This window comes from Cebus imitator, unplaced genomic scaffold (genome assembly GCF_001604975.1).
Source record: "Cebus imitator isolate Cc_AM_T3 unplaced genomic scaffold, Cebus_imitator-1.0 Scaffold309, whole genome shotgun sequence".
Lineage (NCBI taxonomy): Eukaryota > Metazoa > Chordata > Mammalia > Primates > Cebidae > Cebus > Cebus imitator.
Window position 1 is genome coordinate 2057297 of NW_016107624.1, and position 22445 is coordinate 2079741.

Consider the following 22445-nt stretch of genomic DNA (forward strand, 5'->3'; position numbering starts at 1 on the left):
TATTTTTATTAGAGACAGGGTTTCTCCATGTTGGCCAGGCTGGTCTCGAACTCCTGACCTCAGATGATCCACCCGCCTCAGCCTCCCAAATTGCTGGGATTACAGGTATGAGCCAGCACGCCTAGCTAGGAGGGCAAGTCTTGAGTTGTAGCCTGGCTCTGCCACTTGGAAGCAGCATAGCCCTGGTTAAACCATTTCACCTTCTTGAATCTTGGTCTCCTCACCTGTAAAACAGTTGGTCTTTATTACAGTCATTGTGTATTGGCCCGACCTTACATGGCAATGTGGGTCCCTGCCTGCTCCAAATGGGAACAAACTCCACACAAGAAATACCCCCATGCTCGTGTCCTCATCTTCCCATCTCATAGTCTCCAGGAGGGGGAGGGAAAGCTGGGCCCTCAGCACTGCCCTCTCCAGCCAGTGTCCAGGTGGCTGACGGTGTCATGCTCAGATGACCCGAGGATGACAGCATGTTACCAGTACAGGCTGAAGCCATCACTGCTGTCCAGGAGCAATTCCCCCTGGAAAGGCTCACCAGATGAGTCCCTGTGTACAAATCTATGGACAAGAGTTCAAGGCTTCTATATTTTACCCATCTTAATCTGTCACCAGATGATTCTACATAAGCCCCAGATCAGCCACACTAAGCCCAAGATTTATAGAGCAGAACAGCACAGGCTGGGTCCTCGCTCCTCTGTGTGGGCTGACGTGGCATCGCTGGGGAGGTTCCTTATTCCTGACTTTAGGGGAGTCATCTGGAAATGACAGGAGGATGAAGGGGGCAGGCCTCTGAGCTTCGGATGTTCCGCTTGCTTAGGAGCAGGGAGGCCACAGTCACCAGGTTTTCAGTCTGAGGTCAGCATTGGGACTCCCTGTCTAGGCCACAGCAGGGGTGTTTAGAATCCTCCTACCCCTCCCCAGCCTTTTTTTGGTCTGGACATGTGAAGGGGACAGCAGCCTTGTATGCTGAAAAGAGCATGATTTAGGCATCAGACAGATTAGGTTTTAAATCCTGACTGGAATGTTTTCTAGCTGTGTGACTGCATGGAATTTACTTAAACCTTCCGTGCTTTTATTTCTTGGGCTCCAAAATGAAAATGATAATACCTGCCTACAAGATTTCTGGGGCAATGAGTATATGCCAAGAACACAGCATGGTGCTTGTCGCCTGGTAGGTCCACAGCAATTGCGAGTTCCCTTCCACAACTCTCTCCCCCTTTTCCCTTTTCTTCTAGAGCCAGAACCATCCCACCCCAGAGGCTGCCTAGAGCGAAACTTTCGGTGAGTGACCCCGCCCATTCTGGAGAAATGGAGCGCACCAGCCGGAATGTCTGTGTACTGGGCTTGGGCTCTCTGTTCAGACTGGAAGCAGTCCTTGGCTTGTCTGGGTGCACCCCTGCTCTGGGCTGGATTTGTCCAGGGAATCCTGAAAGCTAGGCCTCTGGGCCAGCTGTCAGGTTGGCTGAACTACATTCAATGCTGCTTTCAACTTTTCAAATGAATCCACATCCCCTGCCTCAGCTAATGATGAAGTGGCTCTTTGATTTCCCATTTGTCATTATCCCCTGTGTGAATAGCTCTGTTAGGGACCAGACAGGGGAGGGGTTGATGGGCAAGCAGGGTTTGGGCATCAGAGGCCCCTCTCCAAACCCAAGCACACCCCTAACGACAGCGGCTGGGCATGTGCCCCGCATGGTGCCCAGACGAGGCTGCTGCTCCTTGTATGCCAGCACACTTTCTCGCCCCCTTCCTCCCTCCTTCCTTCCTTTCTTCCCGCCTGTATTTCCCAGGCCGTCAATGCACATCCTGCTTCCTCCTGGGCTCCTGTTCCGTATTTCAATCACAAGTCACGGCGGCAGACTTCAAAGCACATCACCACACAGTTATTGGGCCCCAGTAACCACTTGTCAATGGATGCCGAGGTTTTCACGTCACTTGTCGCCAAGACGGCTACCTAGTGGGTTCTGTGGGGCATGATGTCCCAGTCTCTCCCTAGGTATTCCAGCAGCCTGCATTGCTAATTTACAAAGCTTCACTAGGAATGGCCACAGTGTCCTCTAATTATCATATCAGTGTCCTCTGGGCTACCTGCTCTTCCACAAGACAGGAGGAAGCCCTGCCTGGCTTGCTCTGTGGGTTAATGGAGTATTAAAAGGGGAACCAAACTGACCACTGGTATATAGTTATTATTTTTTTTGTTTTCTGACAGGTAGAAAATAGAAGTGTCAAACCTTTAGCAGGAACCGTAATTTACCAAAAAAATTCTCCATTTATTCGCTTTCCAAGTAACTCTTTCTCCCTAGTGATGCCTGCAAATAGAGTTGATTGCAGCGTCTGCTGCTGGGACAGAGGAGGGATCCATGCTGGCTGCGGTAGGCAGGAAATGCAAATGCCTTCGAAGAATTTTGATACTGTAGGCATTTCTTGGGCACCATCTGTATGCCAGGGCTTTTCCTGCTCATTAGCTCTCTGGATTTTAACCATTCTTTAAGGGTGGTATTCCTAGTCCCATTTTGATGAAGGGTATGCTAAGGCTCAAGAGACGGGACGTGACTTGCCCAAGGTCACATGGCCAGAATTCACATCTAGTTCTCCCTTGGATGGTAGAGTAGTAGGTTTGGGAGTTGTGGGGAGGTGGCCTAGTCCAGGGGTGCAGGAGGAATTCAGGAATCAAGAAACCAGGTCTCAGGCCAGGGACCAGTAGGGTTGGGGCCTCTAAAGCACTCCTGTTGCAAACTTTGGGATATGGGGCTCGGGCTGAGAGTCCCATACCATGGATTTGCCCTGTGGTTACCAAACATTCTCCATAAACTCAAACAGGAAATGAATGACTTCAACAATCAAGATATCAAGACTTTGAAATGAATTTTTCATCCCATCTGTCACTCAATGTGAATGTATTTGTGCCCTCTCTGTGGAGGCAGTATTCTGAGCAGTGAAGAGCTGAATGGGCCTTGGATACCGCTCTCAGAGACTGTACATGATCTCAGAGTCTGGGGTAAAAATGTGAAGCCTTGGTGGCTCCTAATCATTGAGAACAGTTTTCCCTTACGCCTGGGGATGCAGTTCTTAAAATGGCCCATAAATTCTTCAGTGGAAGAAAAGTCCAAGAAATAGGGTACCATGAGAAGCCAGAAAAGTTTCTAGGAAAGGATGGGTTAGAAATGTACCTGGAAAAGACTAGCTTTGGAGGCAAATGCACATGAGTTTGATCTTGGCTTTGCTGTGTGACCTTGTGTAAGTCACGGAGGCTGTCTACATTGACATTAGGAAACTGAGATTTGTACCGTGAGGATAAGGCCGCTCACCATACAAGGCTCTTTCAAGGACTAGCTCAGTGCCTGGTGCACATGGGGAAGTGGCAAATGGCAGTTCCCATCCTTCCTCTCTGATGCAGAACCAGTTTCAAGAAATAGTCTGGATTTTTTTTTTTCCAGAATTAAAGGAATTTGGGCACATGTGATGGGAAAGACTCACAAATCATTTAAGTTCATTAGGAGTCCAAGTATAGAAAGATTTGAAATGATCATTCTCATTTCCTCTTAACTACTGACATCTCATGGGAAATATAGGAACCAACTTTTTCCACTCCATAAAATCCTATTTATAGAATTTCTTTTGTATTTCTCCTTCTCTGTTCAGAAAAGAAGCTTCTTGATTTTTTATTTTTCTTTTTCTGGAGAGGGTTCTATAACATGAAAGCTAACAAATGATCAATATTTATTTTTTTAAAACCACACTACATAAACATCTGATGGGGGAGTGGCAAGGAGACAACTCCAGTTTAAAATTTATGGCTTCGAAAGGCCATTGATATCCAAAGCATGCAATATTGCTGGAAAGGGATCATCACAGAAGTGGGGGAGATTATCAGATCACTGAGGAGTTAATGACAGAAGGGGAAGCAAGGCCTCTTACGCTCCTATTCTACAGCATTCTAACACACAATGTTGCCTCTCAGAGACTAAAACCCCCCGCAGCTACCCTTTATGAAGCAGGTTAATATCTCCTTGTGATAAAAGGGAGTGGAAGGGGAAAGGGAAAAGGAAGAAAAACTTTCCCCTCATTCAGGAGACCCAGGATCACAGGTCACCCAGTGGGAGAACCTCACAGGAAGAAAATGCTCGTGGGACAGAGACGCGGCTGCATTTCCTAGAAATAAAGCTGGTTTGGCAAACTGCTTAATTTCTGGGCTGCCATTATGAAAAACACAGCATATGCAAATTGACATCAAATTCTGATGTGGGATACATTTGTAAAAATTTCCCTTCGTGAATTACATAGATGGCCCCCAAATCAGTAATCTAGAGGAAGGAGAACGACAAAAACGCATCTCCCTCCAAGAAAGCTGTCAAGCTGAAGAGTCAATCAGATCATGTCTATTTCTCGGGGAAAAAGATGGCTTCACACCCCAGCAATTATTATAAAATAAAATGTTAAAAAAGAAAGAAAAAGGGCACTTAATTCATGGTAATATGCGCTGCTATCATGTGCCTCCTGAGGAAGTGACACGAAAAGCTGGTGAGAGAGAGTTAAGTCTAGACGAGAGAAGAACAGTTCATTATTTCTCATTTCTTGGTGAAAAGGAAAAATAGAAGATGGCCAGACTGGCATTAGCATAATTCACTCCGAAAACTGCTGATCTATGCAGCACATTATAAGAGATGGACACTGGAAATAAATTCAACTGGAGTGTTTATTATTTTCTTCCCTCTAGTTCTCTTCAAGGAACTTGGAGAGAGAGAGTGGGTAGAACAGATGAAAAGCAAGTTCAGCCTCTGCCATTTGCGTGGGAGCGCTGAGAGGAGTGTATATCTCGCCAGCCAATATGTCTTTTTCAAAGTGCTCCTGAGAAGGGCACTTGGTTCGATTTAACATATGGCATAAATATTATTAATTCATAATGAAGCAAAATTTAAACCAAAGTAGAAGGAAGAGAGAGAAGGGTTGTTAGCAAGAGAAAATGCATGCTGTTAAATTTAGCTGGCAAGACTGAACATACTCAGAGAAATCTAAAGGCGGAGAATATCATCTTTTATGATTAGGTTGCTGTTAGGATTTTTTGGTACATTTGAAAAAGAAAAATCCGGCCGGACACGGTGGTTCACGCCTGTAATTCCAGCGCTTTGGGAGGCTGAGGTGGGTGGATCACCTGAGGTCGGGAGTTCAAGATCAGCCTGAACAATATGGTGAAACCCCATCTCTACTAAAAATACAAAAATTAGCCAGGCATCTTGGTACACACCTGTAGTCCCAGCTACTCAGGAGGCTGAGGCAGGAGAATTGCTTAAACCTTGGAGGCAAAGTTTGCAGTGAGCCGAGATCGCACTACTGCACTCCAGCCCGGGCAATAGAGTGAGACTCCATCTCCACCTCCCCACAGCTCTCAAACCCACTACTCTGTCTTCCGAGGAAGGACTAGACGTGAATTCCGGCTGTGTGACCTTGGGCAAGTCATGTCCCATCTCTTGAGCTTCAGCATAGCCTTCATCCATTTCAAAAAAGAAAAAAACAATCTAGTAAGGATTGTGTAATGCTTTCTCCATTTCTTCCTGCATTTTTAATCACTACATGCATTTGTTGGGAGGGGAGAGAGCAGGGAGAGGGCTCAGTCTGAGTCCCCGTGCCCTGGCTGCCTGGTCCCCACTTGAAGACGTGGGTCTCAGTGTCATGGTCAGTCACCACGGCTCCCTAATCGAGCCTGGCCACTGATTGGGAATGATGGCTGCAGGAACTTAATAGTCTGTAAGGTCACAAAACCCAGGTTTTCATGCAAATGGCCTTAATTATAGAGAACAAAAGGGTGGAAAATCATAAAGCCTATCACACGGAGACAGATGTGTGGCAATAGTTTTGACCTCGCCCGGTTCCAGTCTGAGAGCATGTTAGGAATCTTCTTGGCTAGAACCATTGTCAATTATTTCTTTCTTTCCAAGAGTCATAGCAGTCCTCTTAACAGGTACCTCCTCCTCTCGTACCAGAAGCCACCCACCAATGGTGTCAATGGGCAGTCATGCTTTCATTAAATCCACAGTGTTTAAAATTACTTTTCAAATGGCCAACATTTATAGATACGTATTGAAATCTTACATAGATATTTAGGATGGAAAAGTCAAAAGCTCTGGTGATGTGAGCCCAGCAACGCCTTCCCTTAGACAGAGATGTGCTCTCCGGCTTGCCACAGCCTGCCTCCCTCCCTGACCTTGCCTGCCCAGCCCTCTGTGACAGCTGATGCCTCCTGCCTAACCTATAGGCAAGTGAGATGGTGATTCTTACCATAAATAACTTTTCAAATCTCTCCTTCTGAGTTCAGGTAGGACTTTATAAGGAGTAAAAAGGAAGCATTTCCGTCTCTACCAGCAATTTAGCCAAGATGATAAACCTCTCTAACTTCTAAATTTGGGCTATACGTGCCATCCATTCTCAGGCTCTCCCTGCTGCCTGGAAAAATCCTGCTTCTACCAGTCCAAACCCTGCCTCCTCTCGGGGGCCTGCCTTGATTCCACTAGGGAGGCAAAACCTCCCGCATTCTATACCTGTAGCACACCAAATGCTGCCCCACTGGGGAGTCCATGAGCCACCGCCCTGTGACTCTGCCAAAACATTGCATTTAATTACGTGTTCATTGCATGCTGTCTGTTAGACTGGCAGCCCTTTGAGGGCAGGCAGAGTCCCTTTATTTGCCTTCGAGTGTCCCATGGCTACCAGGTGCTCAGGAACAGTTGTTAGCTCAAACCAGACATAACCCTTTATAACGTAAGGTTGAGATAGAACAGATCTCACAGGACCAGGGTTCCCTGCAACTCCCTAGATGTCATCCCCGTGAAGTCTAGCCCTCATGCTCTGTGATCTTGAACTGAGTCTTCCGTGTGATGGCACAAAAGCTGGGGAGGGCCAAGAAAGCTTCTGCCTTTGCTCCGAAGGTCTGTGCCCTTATGCTGAGACAAGCACCCCAGCTTGCTCAATCTCATCATTCTCCAGGGTCCCGATATACTTCCACAGTGCCCTAAGTGCCCTCATGACCTGGGGCCTCTGTCACTAAGCTATTTCCTCAAGTTACAAGGTCCAGGAATCACAAAGGGGCAGAGCCTGCCTACCTATCTGTTATTTTACTTCTCTTTTTCACTCTAATGGGACAACACTACGCACAGTTATAATTCTGTTTCCCAGCTTCCCATGCAGATGTTGGCAGTCAGTAAGATGGAAGGGGGAGTCACTGAATACAGCTTCCAGGAAAGCCTTTTAAAGGGATCTAATTCATCTGTGGAGGCCTGTTTTCTTCCTCCCCTTCTTCCTCTTTCTGCCTGGAACTCAACCATGATGGCTGGGCTTTGAGCAGCCCTCTTGTGACTATAAGACAACCCTGAAGCGGAAGTACACATTTCGGATGGATGAGCAAAAAGACAAAAAGTGGAACATGGATCATACTGTGACTGAATGACTGTGATCAAACTGAATGGCTGTGGAGTCACTCGCCAGTTCTAGAACCCCCACTGCAAAAGCTCCTGTTGTATGAAAGAAAATTACTATTTAAGCTATTTGTAGATGGTTACCTATTTCTGAAAGCCAAATGTAATTCCTAAGTGAGTCAGAGAGTATTGTCAGGGAGTCTTTTCAGCGCAAATAATAACATGTGCGTGAAACTTCCCACTGCCTGATGGAATAATAAGCACAAGACTCCCGCTGAACAAGCAGCTCCCATGAACTAGGCATCAGGCCAGCTGCTTTGTGACAAATTATCCCAACCTCATAACAATCCTGTAAGGCAGGAACAATTGTTCCCATTTTGCAGATGAGAGAACTGAGTGCAGAGAAGATAAGGAATTTGTCACACAGCTATTAAGTAACGTGCTTGACTCTGAAGCCAGGTCTGTCTGATCTCAAAAGTCTGTCCTCTCTCCACTGGGCTTCTCTCCCCCATCCCAGCCCTACCTCCTGAAACTAACACAAATCCCTTCTCAAAGTCAGCATGCAAAAATACTACTTCAGGTGTACTGAAAGGGCAAAATTCCTGCCAATACTTCTGTTTACCATCCTATCAGGAATAGCAGAGGGCTAGAGTTAGAATTTATAAAACTTCTTTGGAGACAAGCTTTTGACAAAAGTGGTTTCCCACTCAAGACTTCTAATTATTTTAGTGAATAAAACTGTAGAAAGTGTGACTTTGAGGTGCAAGACAAAAATATTAAAATCAGTGATGAGAAAAACAACAGCAACATTGAGTCCTAGCAGACATGCTCCTCGGGGTGTATAGGCCACAGTTAATTGCTAAGGAGCAATTCCCTAGTATAGCCGATTCTATTTGTTAAAGGGATCTAGGGTTATCAGTTTAATACATACTTAGTGGGAACCTTCTTTGATCAAGACTCTGTGTAAGATCATATATATCTATATAAATATACATATAATTTAATGAAATTCTTTTAACCTTGTAACAAGAAACTGACATTTATTGATCAGTTACCACATGCTAGATGTTTCTATGGAATCTTAACTAATCTTACACACACTATTGTAGGCCATAGACAGCTTCATCCTCTTTTGTCAGGATAAAGTCATTGAGGTTTAGGGGTGCCCTAGGGTTTCTTGCCCTAGAAGCTAGTAAATGCTGCTGTATTGCCCCAAAGTGCTCCACAGGGTAGAGGGAAATTAATGTGTAATCTCAGGAAAACAAGTGGCAATTGCTTACTTTGCAGGCTGCAGCAAAGATATGATTTCTTTATCTCATGTTTTATCTTTAAACTTCATGCAAATTTTGCATTATACTTTATAACATAGCCACGTTATTTTTATATTAGAACAAATGTATTAAAATGTTTATCAGCTGAATTATTTAACTTTTCCCTCCTGAAACTGACACTTTGGAAAGATGTGCTTTGCTTCTCTGTTGTGGCTTCACGAACGCCAAGCACACAGCCACGCACCACTGGGAGAAGCCTGGTTAAGAGGCACGAGGTCTGCCTGACTCCAAGGGGCGATTATTAATATGCGTTTTCTGGACTCAGCTCAAGGTGGGCACAGAATTGCTTTTTAATCATGAACATAAGGTTGTGAATGCTGTCACATCCATCATATTCATTAATTCACTCAACGAATGAGAGTCTACCGTGTGCCAGCCACTAGGCTGATCCAAGCTCCAGTGGGGTACTGACCCAGCACCACAGATTCTCCCAAGGGTAGTCAAGGAGACCCAACCAGCCAGATGTGAGACTGGACTCCACCCTACCCAAAGCCCAAGCCAGAGGGGGTTGTTCTCACTGACCTTATGAAGGTACGAAAGCCTGTTGGTCCCAACTTCATTGACCCCTTAATTCCCAGGAACCGGATAAACAAATTTGCCATCCTGTCCACCAGGCGCAGGTAGTTGAACTGCTTTGCGTACTTGGGGAACACCTGCTTGAGGCAAATGGAGGGCAGGTGGGCTTCGGGATTGGCGTTGCCATCTGGAGCACTGGTCAGCTCGCCGTCCAAAGCATCTTCCTTGCCACCGAATGGTTTTTCAAGCTGCTGAGACCTGAAACACACAAGGAATGAATGATGTAACACTTTCCCTTGCAGATCTACCACCCCCTTGGGAGGCAGCATTGCCAATATTTTTATTTTACAGGCGGCAGGACTGACAGCAGAGAAGTGACCTGCCCAAGCTCACACAGCTAGCACACAGCAAAGCCAGGACGTGAAGTCAAGGCAGAGCCAGGGCTGGAAACGTGTGCTTCCTCCTTCCACCCATCCTGGTTTCCCAGCATGAAAACCTTCCTTTACTGTACTCACGATTCAAGAGAATACTCTATTATGTAGCAGTCTGGCTTTGATTTCAAACTCTTACTTATGGGTAGTAATTGAATAATTAAGAAATATAAAAATCTCATTGAGGGCTGGCAAGAAGCCAGAGCACGGTTCAACGAACAATTTGCAAAGACGCATCAGCTACCGAATTCTAGGAATAGGAACAATTATGTTTCTGGCTTTACTGTTGTTGTTTTTTTTTTTTTAAATTTGGAATTCATACAAAAATGATTATAGTGTTGTGATTCCTTAGTCTGGATATTTTATTCAGAAATTATTTTGATATTCAAGAAAATTATCAGCTAATAACTCTTAAATATCCACCTCTAGCTCGGAATGTTCTTCTCACCTTAAACCCACGTATTATTCCCCCTCGCCCCAAATCTATGTCCCCCATCTCCTTGAATGTCACAACCATCCACCAGTCACCCAACAGGAATGCGCAGAATAAATGCCGACTCCTCCTCTGCCTCCGCCTGCACGTTAGTTCTGCTTCCTTAGTCCTGCAGCCAACCCCTGCTCTGCCCCCACCTGGGCTGTAGCAAAGGCCCTCCTGCCTCTGGCTTTACCCATCCATAGATCCATCCCCCAAACTGGCACCTGAGTCACCTCTTTTTAAGCCAACCTGGCTGAGTCACTTACTTGCTAAAACCACTGAGGACTCCCGAGTCTGAACTGCTCACTCTGGCACTGGAGGCCCTTCCTGACTTCTTCTCCGGCCTCCTCATTTCCAATCACTGCCCTCACCAGGCACACTGTTCCAGCCCAAGCCTTGTGTGCTGCTCCTCCCAACCTGCCACTCGTTGGCCTGCCTTGGAACCAGAGACTCCATGGCCCCCGGACACCCAGCTCCCTTCCACACTCAAAGGCCCTCTCTGCAATTGCAGCTCAGTTCCCACTCCTGGGTCCTATCCTGTCAGCATCTGGGGCCAGGTGTAACCCTCTCCCACCTGTTGTGTTCATTCCTGAGACAGAACCTTGAGCATGTTATACATGGTCAGTAAACGCTGCTGGTGGACTAACTGATCCAAGAAAATTAGGACGACACCTCATGGTACTGAGATGTGGTGCTGTTAATGGTACCAAGGACTGTTCTCTACTTTTTATTAAATGGCCTCATGCCCAGTGCTCTCATTTCCAAGCAAGCACATCATCAGTACCCAGGTTGAGTCACCTGGGTGTCTTTGCACCTGCTTTCCTCTGGCCCTGGCCACCTGGTACACTCTGTTCCACTTTCAGAACCAGCTGAGATGTCTTCTTGACCACACTGGTCCCTCTCCCATGCCTTCCATTCTTTGGACCTGCTTCCTTGTTTGCTCTGTCATGCCTGCACTGCATTGGTTTACATGCCAGTCTCTCCCACCATTGTGTGAGCGCATTGAAGGCACGGCCTACATCTATTTCACATAGAAATTGAACTCCTATTTCTATAGGACCTGGCACACGCTTGGTGTTTGGGAAAGTTTCAAAGAATCTGTTGAATTGAAAAAGTTTGCAACATAAGCCTTAAAATATCGAGGTTACCATGTGTGGTAACCTGTAAGCTCTTTTAAATTCAATGCAAAACAACATACGTGACAGCCCTGCCTGAATGGGTCCTCTCTTCATCCCAGTCCAAGGAGCCAGTCTCTGGGAAAAACTCCCTTGTGTGAATAAGAAGTCCCAGAAGGCCTATTCCCAGTTCCTCCTTAGTGGGTCTTGATGCTGGTCTCAAAGTAAGGACAAGCAGAGGGCAGAAGCAGAGAAGCATGAGGGGAAAATCTCTTTGCAACTTCAACAGTGTGGAGGGTTTTAAGGAAAGAAATACTCCCTCCTACAAAGAGGAGAGTCCTGCTCCTTGGGAGAGGCAAATGTGCCCAAAGGGCTGCAATTTTCCTTTAGCTAAAATGATTTTGTCATCATCACCTTGAACTTAAGACAGTAAATATCAGGTGGTTGCTTTTCAGATGAAATGAAATGTTTTCCCGTTAAGGTCATAGGAAGAAAGATGAGAAAAAAGGCGACACCCTTACCGGAAATTAGCCCTTAAATTACTGGGTAAGTGGCAATCAATGGCTTTATAAGCACTCAGTAAGTTTTTATTCAAGGAAAGATTTGGAAATGTACAGTTGGAATGCACTCAATAACAATCAAAATAGCTCAGAGGACTCCTCAGTCAGCAGAACCGTCCCACAGTTAGGGGGGCATTTGCTCTTCACTCCACTCTGTGCAGGAGGCTGTTAAGACTATGCCCCTGTTCCAGATGAAGAAACTGAGGCTTGACAAGCTGCCGCGCCTATATTGTCTAGCTGAACTGGAATTAGAAGTCAGTTCTTATAATCCACTGCTCTTTCTACTTTGCTATCATAATTCTTCTCCTTCTTCCTCCTCCTCCTTCTTCTCCTTCTTCTCCTTCTCCTTCTCCTTCTTCTTCTGGCTTCAAGCCATTCTCCTGCCTCAGCCTCCTGAGTTGCTGGGATTACAAGCGTGCACCAGCATGCTCAGTTAATTTTTTAAATTTTTGGTAGAGACAGGATTTCACCATGTGGGTCAGGCTGGTCTTGAACGCCTGACTTCAAGCCAGCCACCCACCTCGGCCTCCCAAAGTGCTGGAATTACAGGCATGAGCCACTGAGTCACCATGCCCAGCCCTTCTTCTTCTTCTTTTATTTTTATTTTTTAGAGATAGGGGCTCACTCTGTCACCCAGGTGGGAGTGGAGTGGTACAATCACAGCTCACTGTAGCCTCAGCTTCCTGAATAGCTAGAACTATAGGTGTGCACCACCATTAGCCTGGTTAATTTTTTTTTTTTTTTTTTTTTTTTCTGAGATGGAGTCTTGCTCTGTCACCCAGGCTGGAGTGCAGTGGCGAGATCCTGGCTCACTGCCACTGCAACCTCCGCCTCCTGGGTTCAAGTGATTCTTTTGTCTCAGCCTACCAAGTAGCTGGGATTATAGGTGCATGCCACCACCTCTGGCTAATTTTTGTATTTTTAGTATAGACAGGATTTTGCCATGTTGGCCAGGCTGCTCTCGAACTCCTCACCTCAGGTGACCTGACCTCCTTGGCTTCCCAAAGTGCTGAGATTACAGGCATGAGCCACCATGCCTGGCCAGCCTGGCTAATTTTTAAATTTGTCTGTAGAGATAAGGTCTTGCTACATTGACCAGGCTAGTCTTGAACTCCTGGCCTCAAGTGATCCTCCTGCCTTGGCTGGCCTCCTAATATCCTGGGATTATAGGTGTGAGCCACTGCGGCCAACCCACCATGATGTTCGAATACACAGCATGGTTCACATTATGGGTTACAAATCCTATGTGGAATTATTGATTTTTTATTTTAAAAAGTTATTTAAAGATTATATTAGTAAGTCATGCTCTTTGTAGACATTCTCAGAAATGTATAAAGGAATCAAAATCATTTGTAATTCTACAATCTGAGATCGATACTATTTACATTTTGATTTCTTATCTATATTTATAAAGTTAGGATTACATTACATGCATTCCAAATCCTTCTTTTTATACTTTACATTGTAAGTATCTTCCCATGGCATTAAGTGTTTTCATGAGTGTAATTTCTCATGACATGAAGTATTCTGTATTAATTAACCATTCTTCCTCAGTTAGAGATTTAGTGTCACATGGCCTGTCATTTGACTAGAGTCAGTGATCAGTCCCTTGAGAGATGTGCTCCTTCTCAGAAGCATAAAATCTTACAGTTAGAAGTGGCTTTGGAGATCATTCTGTCCAATGATGCCATTTATTATTTTATCATAGTATAATAACAAACATAAAGCTCACCATTATAACCATTTTAAAGTGTACAATTCAGTGGTATTTCATGCAATTCACATTGTGTGTAACTGTTACCACTATCTAGTTCCAGAATATTTTTGAAATGACTTTAGAGAAGAAATTTAAACCCAAGTAGATAAGGACATTAACACTAGCCAGTCATTTGGTCAGGACATCGTCCAGGGTCATGACCTTAGCTGGGATTGCCCTGGTGATGGGAACCCCACCACCTCCGGGACACCTCAAACTAGAAAGGTTGTCCCAGTGGTAACCAGTGGATGTCATTCTCCAGGATCCAACTCCTGCCTCCCATCCTTCCTCCAGAGCCTTGCAGAATGAGTCTGTTTTTTCTTCTAGCTATAGTCTTTCACATTTCTTTCAAGGGTTGCTATATTTAGTGGATGACTATCATTTCCCATCCTTCCTGAATCTCAGTTAATAACCTCATGATGAAAAGGGTCTTCAAAGCCACAGATATTATTTTCATGAACTCAACCACAAATTCAGAGGGAGGTGGTTTTACTGAGCTGGAAGAAGGCACTATAAAGATAAAGCTGATATGTAAGAGGAAATAAAACAATGAGAAATGGTATCTTTGCTGGAGATAATTCCAATTATCACACTGAGATCCAAGCCATCACAAATACTGTGAGATCCTGTTTTTACTTAATAGCATTTTAATGGAAATGTCGAGCTTATGAAATAAAAGTGACTGGTAAAAAAAAATACATAAATCAAGGTGACTAGTCCTTTGGGATAATTTTTTTAATTGCATTTGATATATCCTTGATTCATTAAAATAGGTGAAACAGTTCTAAAATATTTTATCTACTAATGTTTTTCAAATAAAATGGAATTCTTTTTCATTAAAACTTGCGAAAAACCACCAATTTCTATTTTGTCTGGAAAGTTTACTGTTAAAAATCACCATTTATCAAGGGCCTACTACATGTCAGACATTGTTCCAAGCAACTTACCAATATTATTTCATTTGTTTCTCATAACAATTTTACAGTGCAGGTAGAAACGATTCCCATTTTACAGATTAGGAAACTGAGGCCCAGAGAGGCTGAATACTTGCCTAAGCTCACCCAATCAGTAGTGGAATCAGAATTTACACTTGGGAGTCTCTCATGACATACCTCATGCTTAGTTCACTATATAGTTTTTGTGATAATTTGACTTAAATCAAATCAGAGGCTTTTCTTCTATGTATAAGTGATATACAGTTCAGAAATTAACAAAGCAGAGAAGTAGACCTAGCAAGGTCAAATTCCAGTTGCTGAGAAGTTGCTTGAGTTAATTTCCATCTCCAATTAGACATTCCTTCAATAATTTATTCATCCATGAAACATGTTCCAAGCACTCACATGCCCCAGGGGCCTCAGACACAAGAGTGAGGTGGACACAGCCCCTGTCACCCAGAAGCATGTGACCAAGTGGGGGAAGACAAGACCCATATATAAACAGTAACTTGGCAGTGTGATGATGGGTTAGCTAGCGTGGGTCTAGGTCACACGGGACCCTGAATGCGAGAGAAGGGTGCTTGGATATAGTAGTGAAGGGAATGAGAAGAATGTGGTGGATTTTGAGGAGAGGCATGCCAGGACTATGTATTCTGAATTGAGAGGGGAAGGACGGATGGTATTAGAAGGCTACTGAACAGTCTAGGTCAACAATTCTGAAAATGTGGTCCCCAGCCCAATATCTTCGTGGCCTCCTAATAACTTGTTAGAAGTGCACATTCTCAGATCTCACCCCAGACCTACTGACTCAGAAACTGTGAGTGGGCTGGGCAATCTGTTTTAGCAAGCCGTGCGGGTGATTCTGATGCAGGCTAAAGTCTAAGAATCACTGGTCTAGGTGAAAGAAAATGAGACCTAAACTAGGGCAGTTGTAATGGGCATAGAGACAGGGAGCTTCAGACACACAGATTTAGCAACTACTGCTTAAATATGTGGGACGAAAGGGGAGAGAACACCCTGGATCACGTTCCCAGGGAACCCCGTGGCTTGGCAGGAGAGCCTTGTGGCAGTGGTGCCACATGGCAAAGGGACAGAAACAGGTCCCCTTCCCTGCTGTTCAGCCAAGGCGAGTACCTCGGTCACTAGCGGGTTCCAAACGCACATGTATCATGTTGGCATTCCTGCAGAAAATGCTAACCAGGCACCAAAGAAGTCCCTTAAATTAGCCCTGCTGCTAATTTAAAGAATCGGAGGATGAAGTCACTAAAAATAAACTTTACTGTATAGCCCAGCTCTGTTGCTTGATAAATCTCTGCTATCACAGAAGCCCCATTTGCCTGATGGGTGATGCTAGGTGACTTGAAGGGAAGGCAATAGACTCTAAAACAGGGGAGGCGTGGGCTTCCAGTGACAAGGAAAGGACTTAATAAGAGAGCCCCATCTGCCATCCAAGTCCCTCTAAGACCTAGGCCCATGCTGAGCCTACTCCCACCTGTTTCCCTTCACGCAATGACCTTTCCTCCCCACAAACCCTGGCCATGCCACTTCCACCTCACTTGATCACTTTCCTCCACAACGTATCATCAAACAGCGACAAAACATCAAAACCTGACAACACACAACAACAATGGTATTAATTGCACATATTATGTGCTAGGAACTGCAACTTATAAAAATTTCATCTTGATAAAATCCTATGAAGCAGGTGTTATTACTAATATGATTCCCATTTTACAGCTGAGGAAACCAAGGCACAAGGATGTGAATCAAGATGTTGTGAATCTGGGACAGAAACCCAGACAGGCAGGCTCTGGCATCCTTGCTTCTAACCACTGCATCATGCGGCTCCATACACGGGGAGCCATCAGGTACTGAGTACCTCGAGAGTCAGGCTGGTTATTTGTAACATCTCCTTTGACCCTAGCAAGAATCCTATGAATTAGGTATTACAAATGGTCCCATTTTGCTGATGAGGAAAGTGAGCTTCAGAGAGGTTAACCTACTTTCCTAAGGTGGCTCAGCTTTGACTTCAAAGCCCAGGCGCTTTCCACCTCGTCAGGCTCACTTGGTGTGACTGCCCATTTTCTACTCACTGAACTCATTTTCTCCTCCCTTGCAATGGAGAGAAGTCTCTGACTTTATGGGGTGGTGTGAGGCTTAAGCAGGAGGATGGAGCCCATGCCTTGCACAAAATGGCCACGTTGTTTAGGACTCAAAACAGCCTTTCCACAAAGCATCAAGTTGAATCTGCTGGGGGGCCTGTAACTGTCCTCAGTGTGACTTCTTGGGAGGGCACCAGTGCTCATCTGGCTGCTTCGTTTTGTTTGCCAAACAAGTCAATCTGTTACTTTACATTGCGGGCTCCCATGAATTGCTGACACGTAATGTTTGTAATGTTTGTCGACTATATGAACTAACAGAGGACCCCATGGCGACAACAGCAGACGAGGTCTCTGTCCCTGCCTGGGGATGGATTCCCTGAGCTGCCAGGCCTGGGGTTGCTGCAGGAGCATTTTCCTGCACAGCCAGGCAATGCATTAACTAAAGGAGAAGCATAAAGACTTACTCTAATGCCCTGGCTCCTGCAGACCCAGAACTCGTGCTATTTCAGAGCTGGAAAGGCCTTTTGGGGTCACTGGGCCCAGCCCTCTCATTTTACGGATGAAGGAGCTGACAGCTCACTTTACAAAGACCTCCCAATAAGTTTCTTTTCCAACAGGGCTCTCCACTGTGCCGACCCTGAGCACAGAGCACGTGTCTTTGCCATCGTCCCTCTTGCCCAGTGGGCCTGCAACATGGTCAGAGGCAATGAAATATTTTTCACACACAGGCCAAGGGGGCGTGCTGTCAGTCCGCTCCTCCTCCCTGGGCTGGGGGCCTGGTGGTGCAGGGGGTCTGGAGTTTGGGCTTTGGGGGCAGATCAGGGCATGGTTGAAATCCCAGCTCTGCCACTCACAAGCTGTGTGAGTGGCAAGTCATATAACCTCAAAGCTTTTGTTTCCTCTAATATAAAATGGGAATAAGAATGGCACCTAACCTATAGGACTGATGTTAGGATTAGCAGAGAGGATGGATACAGCACCTCAACACCTGTCAGCCGCTCAGATCATGACCACTGACATCTTTCTCTCATGAGTGTCATCATCTCAGGGGACCCACTGTCTAGTCACCAGCCCTCAGTAGGAGAGACCGGAATTCACCCCTGGGAACTCAGGATAATATGGGTTTCTGCCTCACTCTCCACCCCATGTAACCAAACGCTAGATTATCCTCCCGCTCCTCCAACTGCTTCTCCTTGGGAAACTCTCACTCCAGGCTGCCCAAGACCACCTAACAAACCCTCCACGTGTGCCTGATTTCTTCAGGCCTTGCTGGGAAGCTAACTGCCCCTGCTCTGACACCCTCCTTCTCTATTGAAGATGCAATAACGCATGAGAGAGAACTTTGCTACTTTGCTGCCACCCAGGTACAGAAAAACTTAAATTTTGGAGTTAGAAGGGGCACTAGCAATGACCATGTTTCATTTTCCTTCTGAAATAGACAGGGAGTGGGGCCAAGTCCCTGGCTTAAGGTGAGGCATCCCCCAGGGGTGGCAAAGGCCCCCGGGCTTCCCATCCAGAGCCTTTGAGATAAAAAAGAGTGAAAAAGAAGGAGGGCATAGTGGCTCATGCCTGTAATCACAGCACTTGAATTGTTGGAAGCCCTGAATTCTAGACCAGCATGGGTGACATAGTAAGACCCCACTTCAACAAAAAATTAAAGATTAGCCAGCTCTGGTGATACACACCTGTGGTCCTAACTACTTGGGAGGCTGAGGTGGGAGGATTGCTTGAACCCGGGAGACAAGGCTGCAGTGAGCTGTGAGCCGTGCCACTGTACTCCAGTGTGGGAGACGGAGCAAGACCCTGTGTTTAAAAAGAAAAAGAAGGCAAAAATGACACAGCTATTGAGCATAAATGCCAGAGTGGCCAAAATTCTCAATGAGAAGCTCAGACTCTTCTAGCCACCTAGGCAGAAAGGGAGGAGAATGCCTTTTGCCTGAAGGACTTCAGACTCCCCCTTTAAACCTGCTGGGTAGTTGGCCACTGCCTTTCTGTAGATAAACTGGCTGGTGCTTAGTTTTTCTCTGAAACCCAGAGAAAGATTTTTCAAAGTGTAAGTCCTGCGTGCACCAACTGCCCAAGGCACGGTGGACAAGGCCCCCAGGCCTGAGCGAGCATTCGAGGTCTGCACGGCCTGGCTGTGCCTCCTCCATCCTCCACATCCACGCCCCTCCCTCCTGCTATAAATGATCCACGTGAAAAACACTCATCTTTCAAATCTTAGATTCTCTCTCACCTTTCCCAAAATGCTTTCCACGCTTTGGAGACAGAATCAAGCATTCCTTTCTATATAGCCTCCCCGACTTAGTGCTTCATCATCATCATCATCAAGAAATGTATTGAGAGCTCAATCTGCATCTTGCTTAATGCTAAGCCCACGGGATACATTTATTTTTTCTTCAGAGTAGCTATCACACTCAAATGGCTGTCGGCATAACTGTCTGCTTAATGCCTATTTCTTTTCTAGACAGAAAGTTCCCAGAAGGGCAGGCACTGTTACTGCCTGTTTTATGACTATCTCTACAGCCTCAGCACAGCTCCCGGTACACAGTAGATGCTTAAAAATATCTGACAATAGGCCAGGCGTGCTGGCTCACGCCTGTAATCCCAGCACTTTGGGAGGCCGAGGTGGGCAGATCACAAGGTCAGGAGATCAAGACCATCTTGGCCAACTGTCTCTGCTAAAATACAAAAAATTAGCCAGGTGTGGTGGTGCAGGCCTGCAGTCCCAGCTACTCGGGAGGCTGAGGCAGGGGAATCGCTTGAACCGGGAGACAGAGGTTGCAGTGAGCCAAGACTGCACCACTGTATTCCAGCCTGGGAGACAGAGACTCTGTCTCAAAAAAAAAAAAAAAAAATCTGACAATAACAAGTGCTAGTGAGGATGTGAGGGTAACTGTAAATCTCACGTATTGCTGGTAGGAAAGCAAAATGGTACAGAAATTTTGGAAAATAATTTGACTANAAAAAAAAAAAAAAAAAAAATCTGACAATAAATACAGTCATTATTTCAGTGAACTGTCACAATAATCCAATTAGTTTGGCACAATTACTAATGCGAGTTTACACCTGAGGACACTGCCGCATAGGGCAGTTAAGTTAGTGGTTTAAGTGAAGAGGCGGGGGTTGGAACCTGGGTGGTATGCCTCCACAGCCCATGTGCTAAACCTCTGCACCACCCCGAATTTCCACACCCCTTTACTTCTGGTTGCCAGAATGAATATTTTTGTCCTCTTGTTCTCTCACAGTCCCTGGGAAGAGCCTGGTCTCTACTCTGGGAGAACAAAAATTTCCTCATGGCAACAGCAAGAGCTGCCTATATGACAATTAAAATCAGTGGTTGTATTAGCCGCTTTACCACCTCCAAAATTAGCAGAAAAGGCCAACTTGAGCTTTCATTGTACAGCTCTGCTGATGAAGGGATCCTTTTAATTACATACTCAGTGCCTATCTGCAACACAAAGCATTTTGGTGTTTAAACACAGTTGTGCACCAAAGTATAGGCTTATGTGAATACAGACAATACGAGGCAGGGAACCATGTGTAAAAGTTATTCTTTGCCTAGGCTGTAATTTCTTTTTGGCATTCGGTTTCATCTAAACCCAGTTCATTTTCCATGGTCATCCTAATTCTCTTCTATATACTGAGCACCCGATGAGCCCTTATTCAGTAACTCTGTAAGCATATCCCAGGTCAGATACTCCTCCTTCAGATTGCAGATGAAATCTGCACACTTTGTTAATTTCGCTCATCACGGACTGATTTGCCTTGAGGGCTCTCCCCCCTTACCTGCGCTGGCGCATCGGTCAATTCCTGCAGTACAGGTGTTGAACCAGCTTCACTCAGCATCATGCCAGGGGCTCATGGCATTTGTATCCCACTTTCCAAAGCACTTTTTGCATGCTATTCTGTATGGGATTTGCACTGAGGTGAGTGAGGCCTTATGGGGCTGATCCCACAGACCTTTCTCAGACAAGGGTATCCTGACTTTGCATTTGTATTTGGTTGGGGGAAAAGGGAGTCCCTCTTAGTAAGCTCCACCTATGGGTCACAGACTCTAACAGGCATTCATTACCCTGGTTAAGCCACACAGAGACCTTAAGATGCAGATATTAAGATGTACCTTCAGAGCCAGAATGCCTAGGTTGGAATCCTGTTCCTGTTCCCAACTAGCTGGTTATCTTTGAAAAGTCTCTTATCCTGCTCGTGCCCTGATGTCGTCATCTTATAATAGGGATACTAATTCTCCCTATGTCCCAGCATTGTTGTGAGAATTAAGTGGGCTAATCCCTTCAGAGCCATACCTGGAATGTGGCAAGCACTCAGTAAGTGTTAGCTGCCATGGCTGAACAAACCAAGGTAAGCTCAGGTTAAATATAGCACTCAAGGTCACATGCCTCCCAAACAGTATCAGCTGGTAACCAGGACCTGCCTGACGCTTAAGACCCTATACTTTCTAGGCTTTCAGGGAAGCTAGGCCGAGGGGGCTTACTGCTGGTCCACTCCTTGGAGACTGTAGTCAGCGCCCTGGCCTGGCAGAGCATGGCCAAAAGACAGTCCTTCCATGTGCATGGTCCCCATCTGGCCGCAGCACGAGCATACTGGCTTCTGCTTCCACTGCCCACATGCTGTTCTCTCAAGGATGACCATGTACCTCCTAATTGCCACCAATCTTCCCCCCCACCCCTTTTTTTTTTTTTGAGATGGAGTTTTTCTCTTGTTGCCCAGGCTGGAGTACAATGGCGCAATCTTGGCTCACTGCAATCTCTGCCTCCTGGGTTCAAGCAATTCTCCTGCCTCAGCCTCCCAAGTAGCTGGGACTACAGGCATGCACCACCACACCCGGCTAATTTAGTATTTTTAGTAGAGACGGGGTTTCTCCATGTTGGTCAGGCTGGTCTCAAACTCCTGACCTCAGGTGATCCACCCACCTTGGCCTCCCAAAATGCTTGAATTGATTACAGGTGTGAGCCGCCGCCCCCGGCCCCACCACTGACCTTCTTAATCTCTCCTCAATCTTGCTTGTTCACAGCATTTGATGCACCTGAACACTGTCTTCCTGACCCTCACATTTCCCGGCTCCTGCACCCATGCACTCTCCGTGGTGTTTTTCCAGCCTCTATTTTTCCTCCTCTAGGACCCTCAGTGGTAGTTGGTGTCCTAAAGCCCCTGTCCTTGACCTGCTCTCTGCCCACAGTATTCCTGGGTGATTGTAATCACACATACGATGGTTCCCAGGCCTGTACCTCGTGCCACCTCTCTGTCTGGGATGCCTCTGTCCTGCCCACCCCTTCACGACAGGCAGGTCCAAATCCTGCTCATCCTTCCCCGCTCACTCTAGAAGCCAGCCCACAGCCTTCTCGGATCCCTCCCACTCAGAAATACTCTCTTTCCGATTCCCACAGTACTTCATTGCGGAATTTATCATTTTCTAAATTTATATCACAGTCATTTAAGTTTGTGGCTTCTTTTTCCTGATAGACTATGAGTTTGCCAGAAATAGAATCCATTTTTGTTCCTCTGGCAAAACTGTACATCTAATAGGTGATACAAAAAAGACAGGCTGACACATGACTGTGTAAGTAAAGTATTTCTTAAGACAGAGAACATGAAGAATTTGGGATAATTTTGCCTGAAGACAAGAAAATGGGCAGGGTGACCTCTGGGTGTCACTTTCAGCTTACGGGTCTATAAACCCATCTTTAGGGTTAAAAATGCCACATTAATAATTTATGGTGATGAGAATAACAGGCATGCTGGTTCTACTCCTTACCAATTGTGTGGCCTTAGGAAAGTGGCATCAACACTCAGCCTC

At 45.8% G+C, this 22445-nt stretch overlaps 1 protein-coding gene across 2 annotated transcripts in view; it reads right to left on the minus strand.

Moving 5' to 3' along the window:
- TTLL11 (tubulin tyrosine ligase like 11) overlaps positions 1-22445 on the minus strand; it is a 274229-nt gene that overhangs the window by 46127 nt on the left and 205657 nt on the right. For both annotated transcript variants that reach the window (XM_017503337.2, XM_037729525.1), the window contains exon 7: positions 9263-9514. In XM_017503337.2, coding sequence (XP_017358826.2) covers positions 9263-9514 — 252 coding nt within the window. The remainder of the gene's footprint in view (positions 1-9262; positions 9515-22445) is intronic.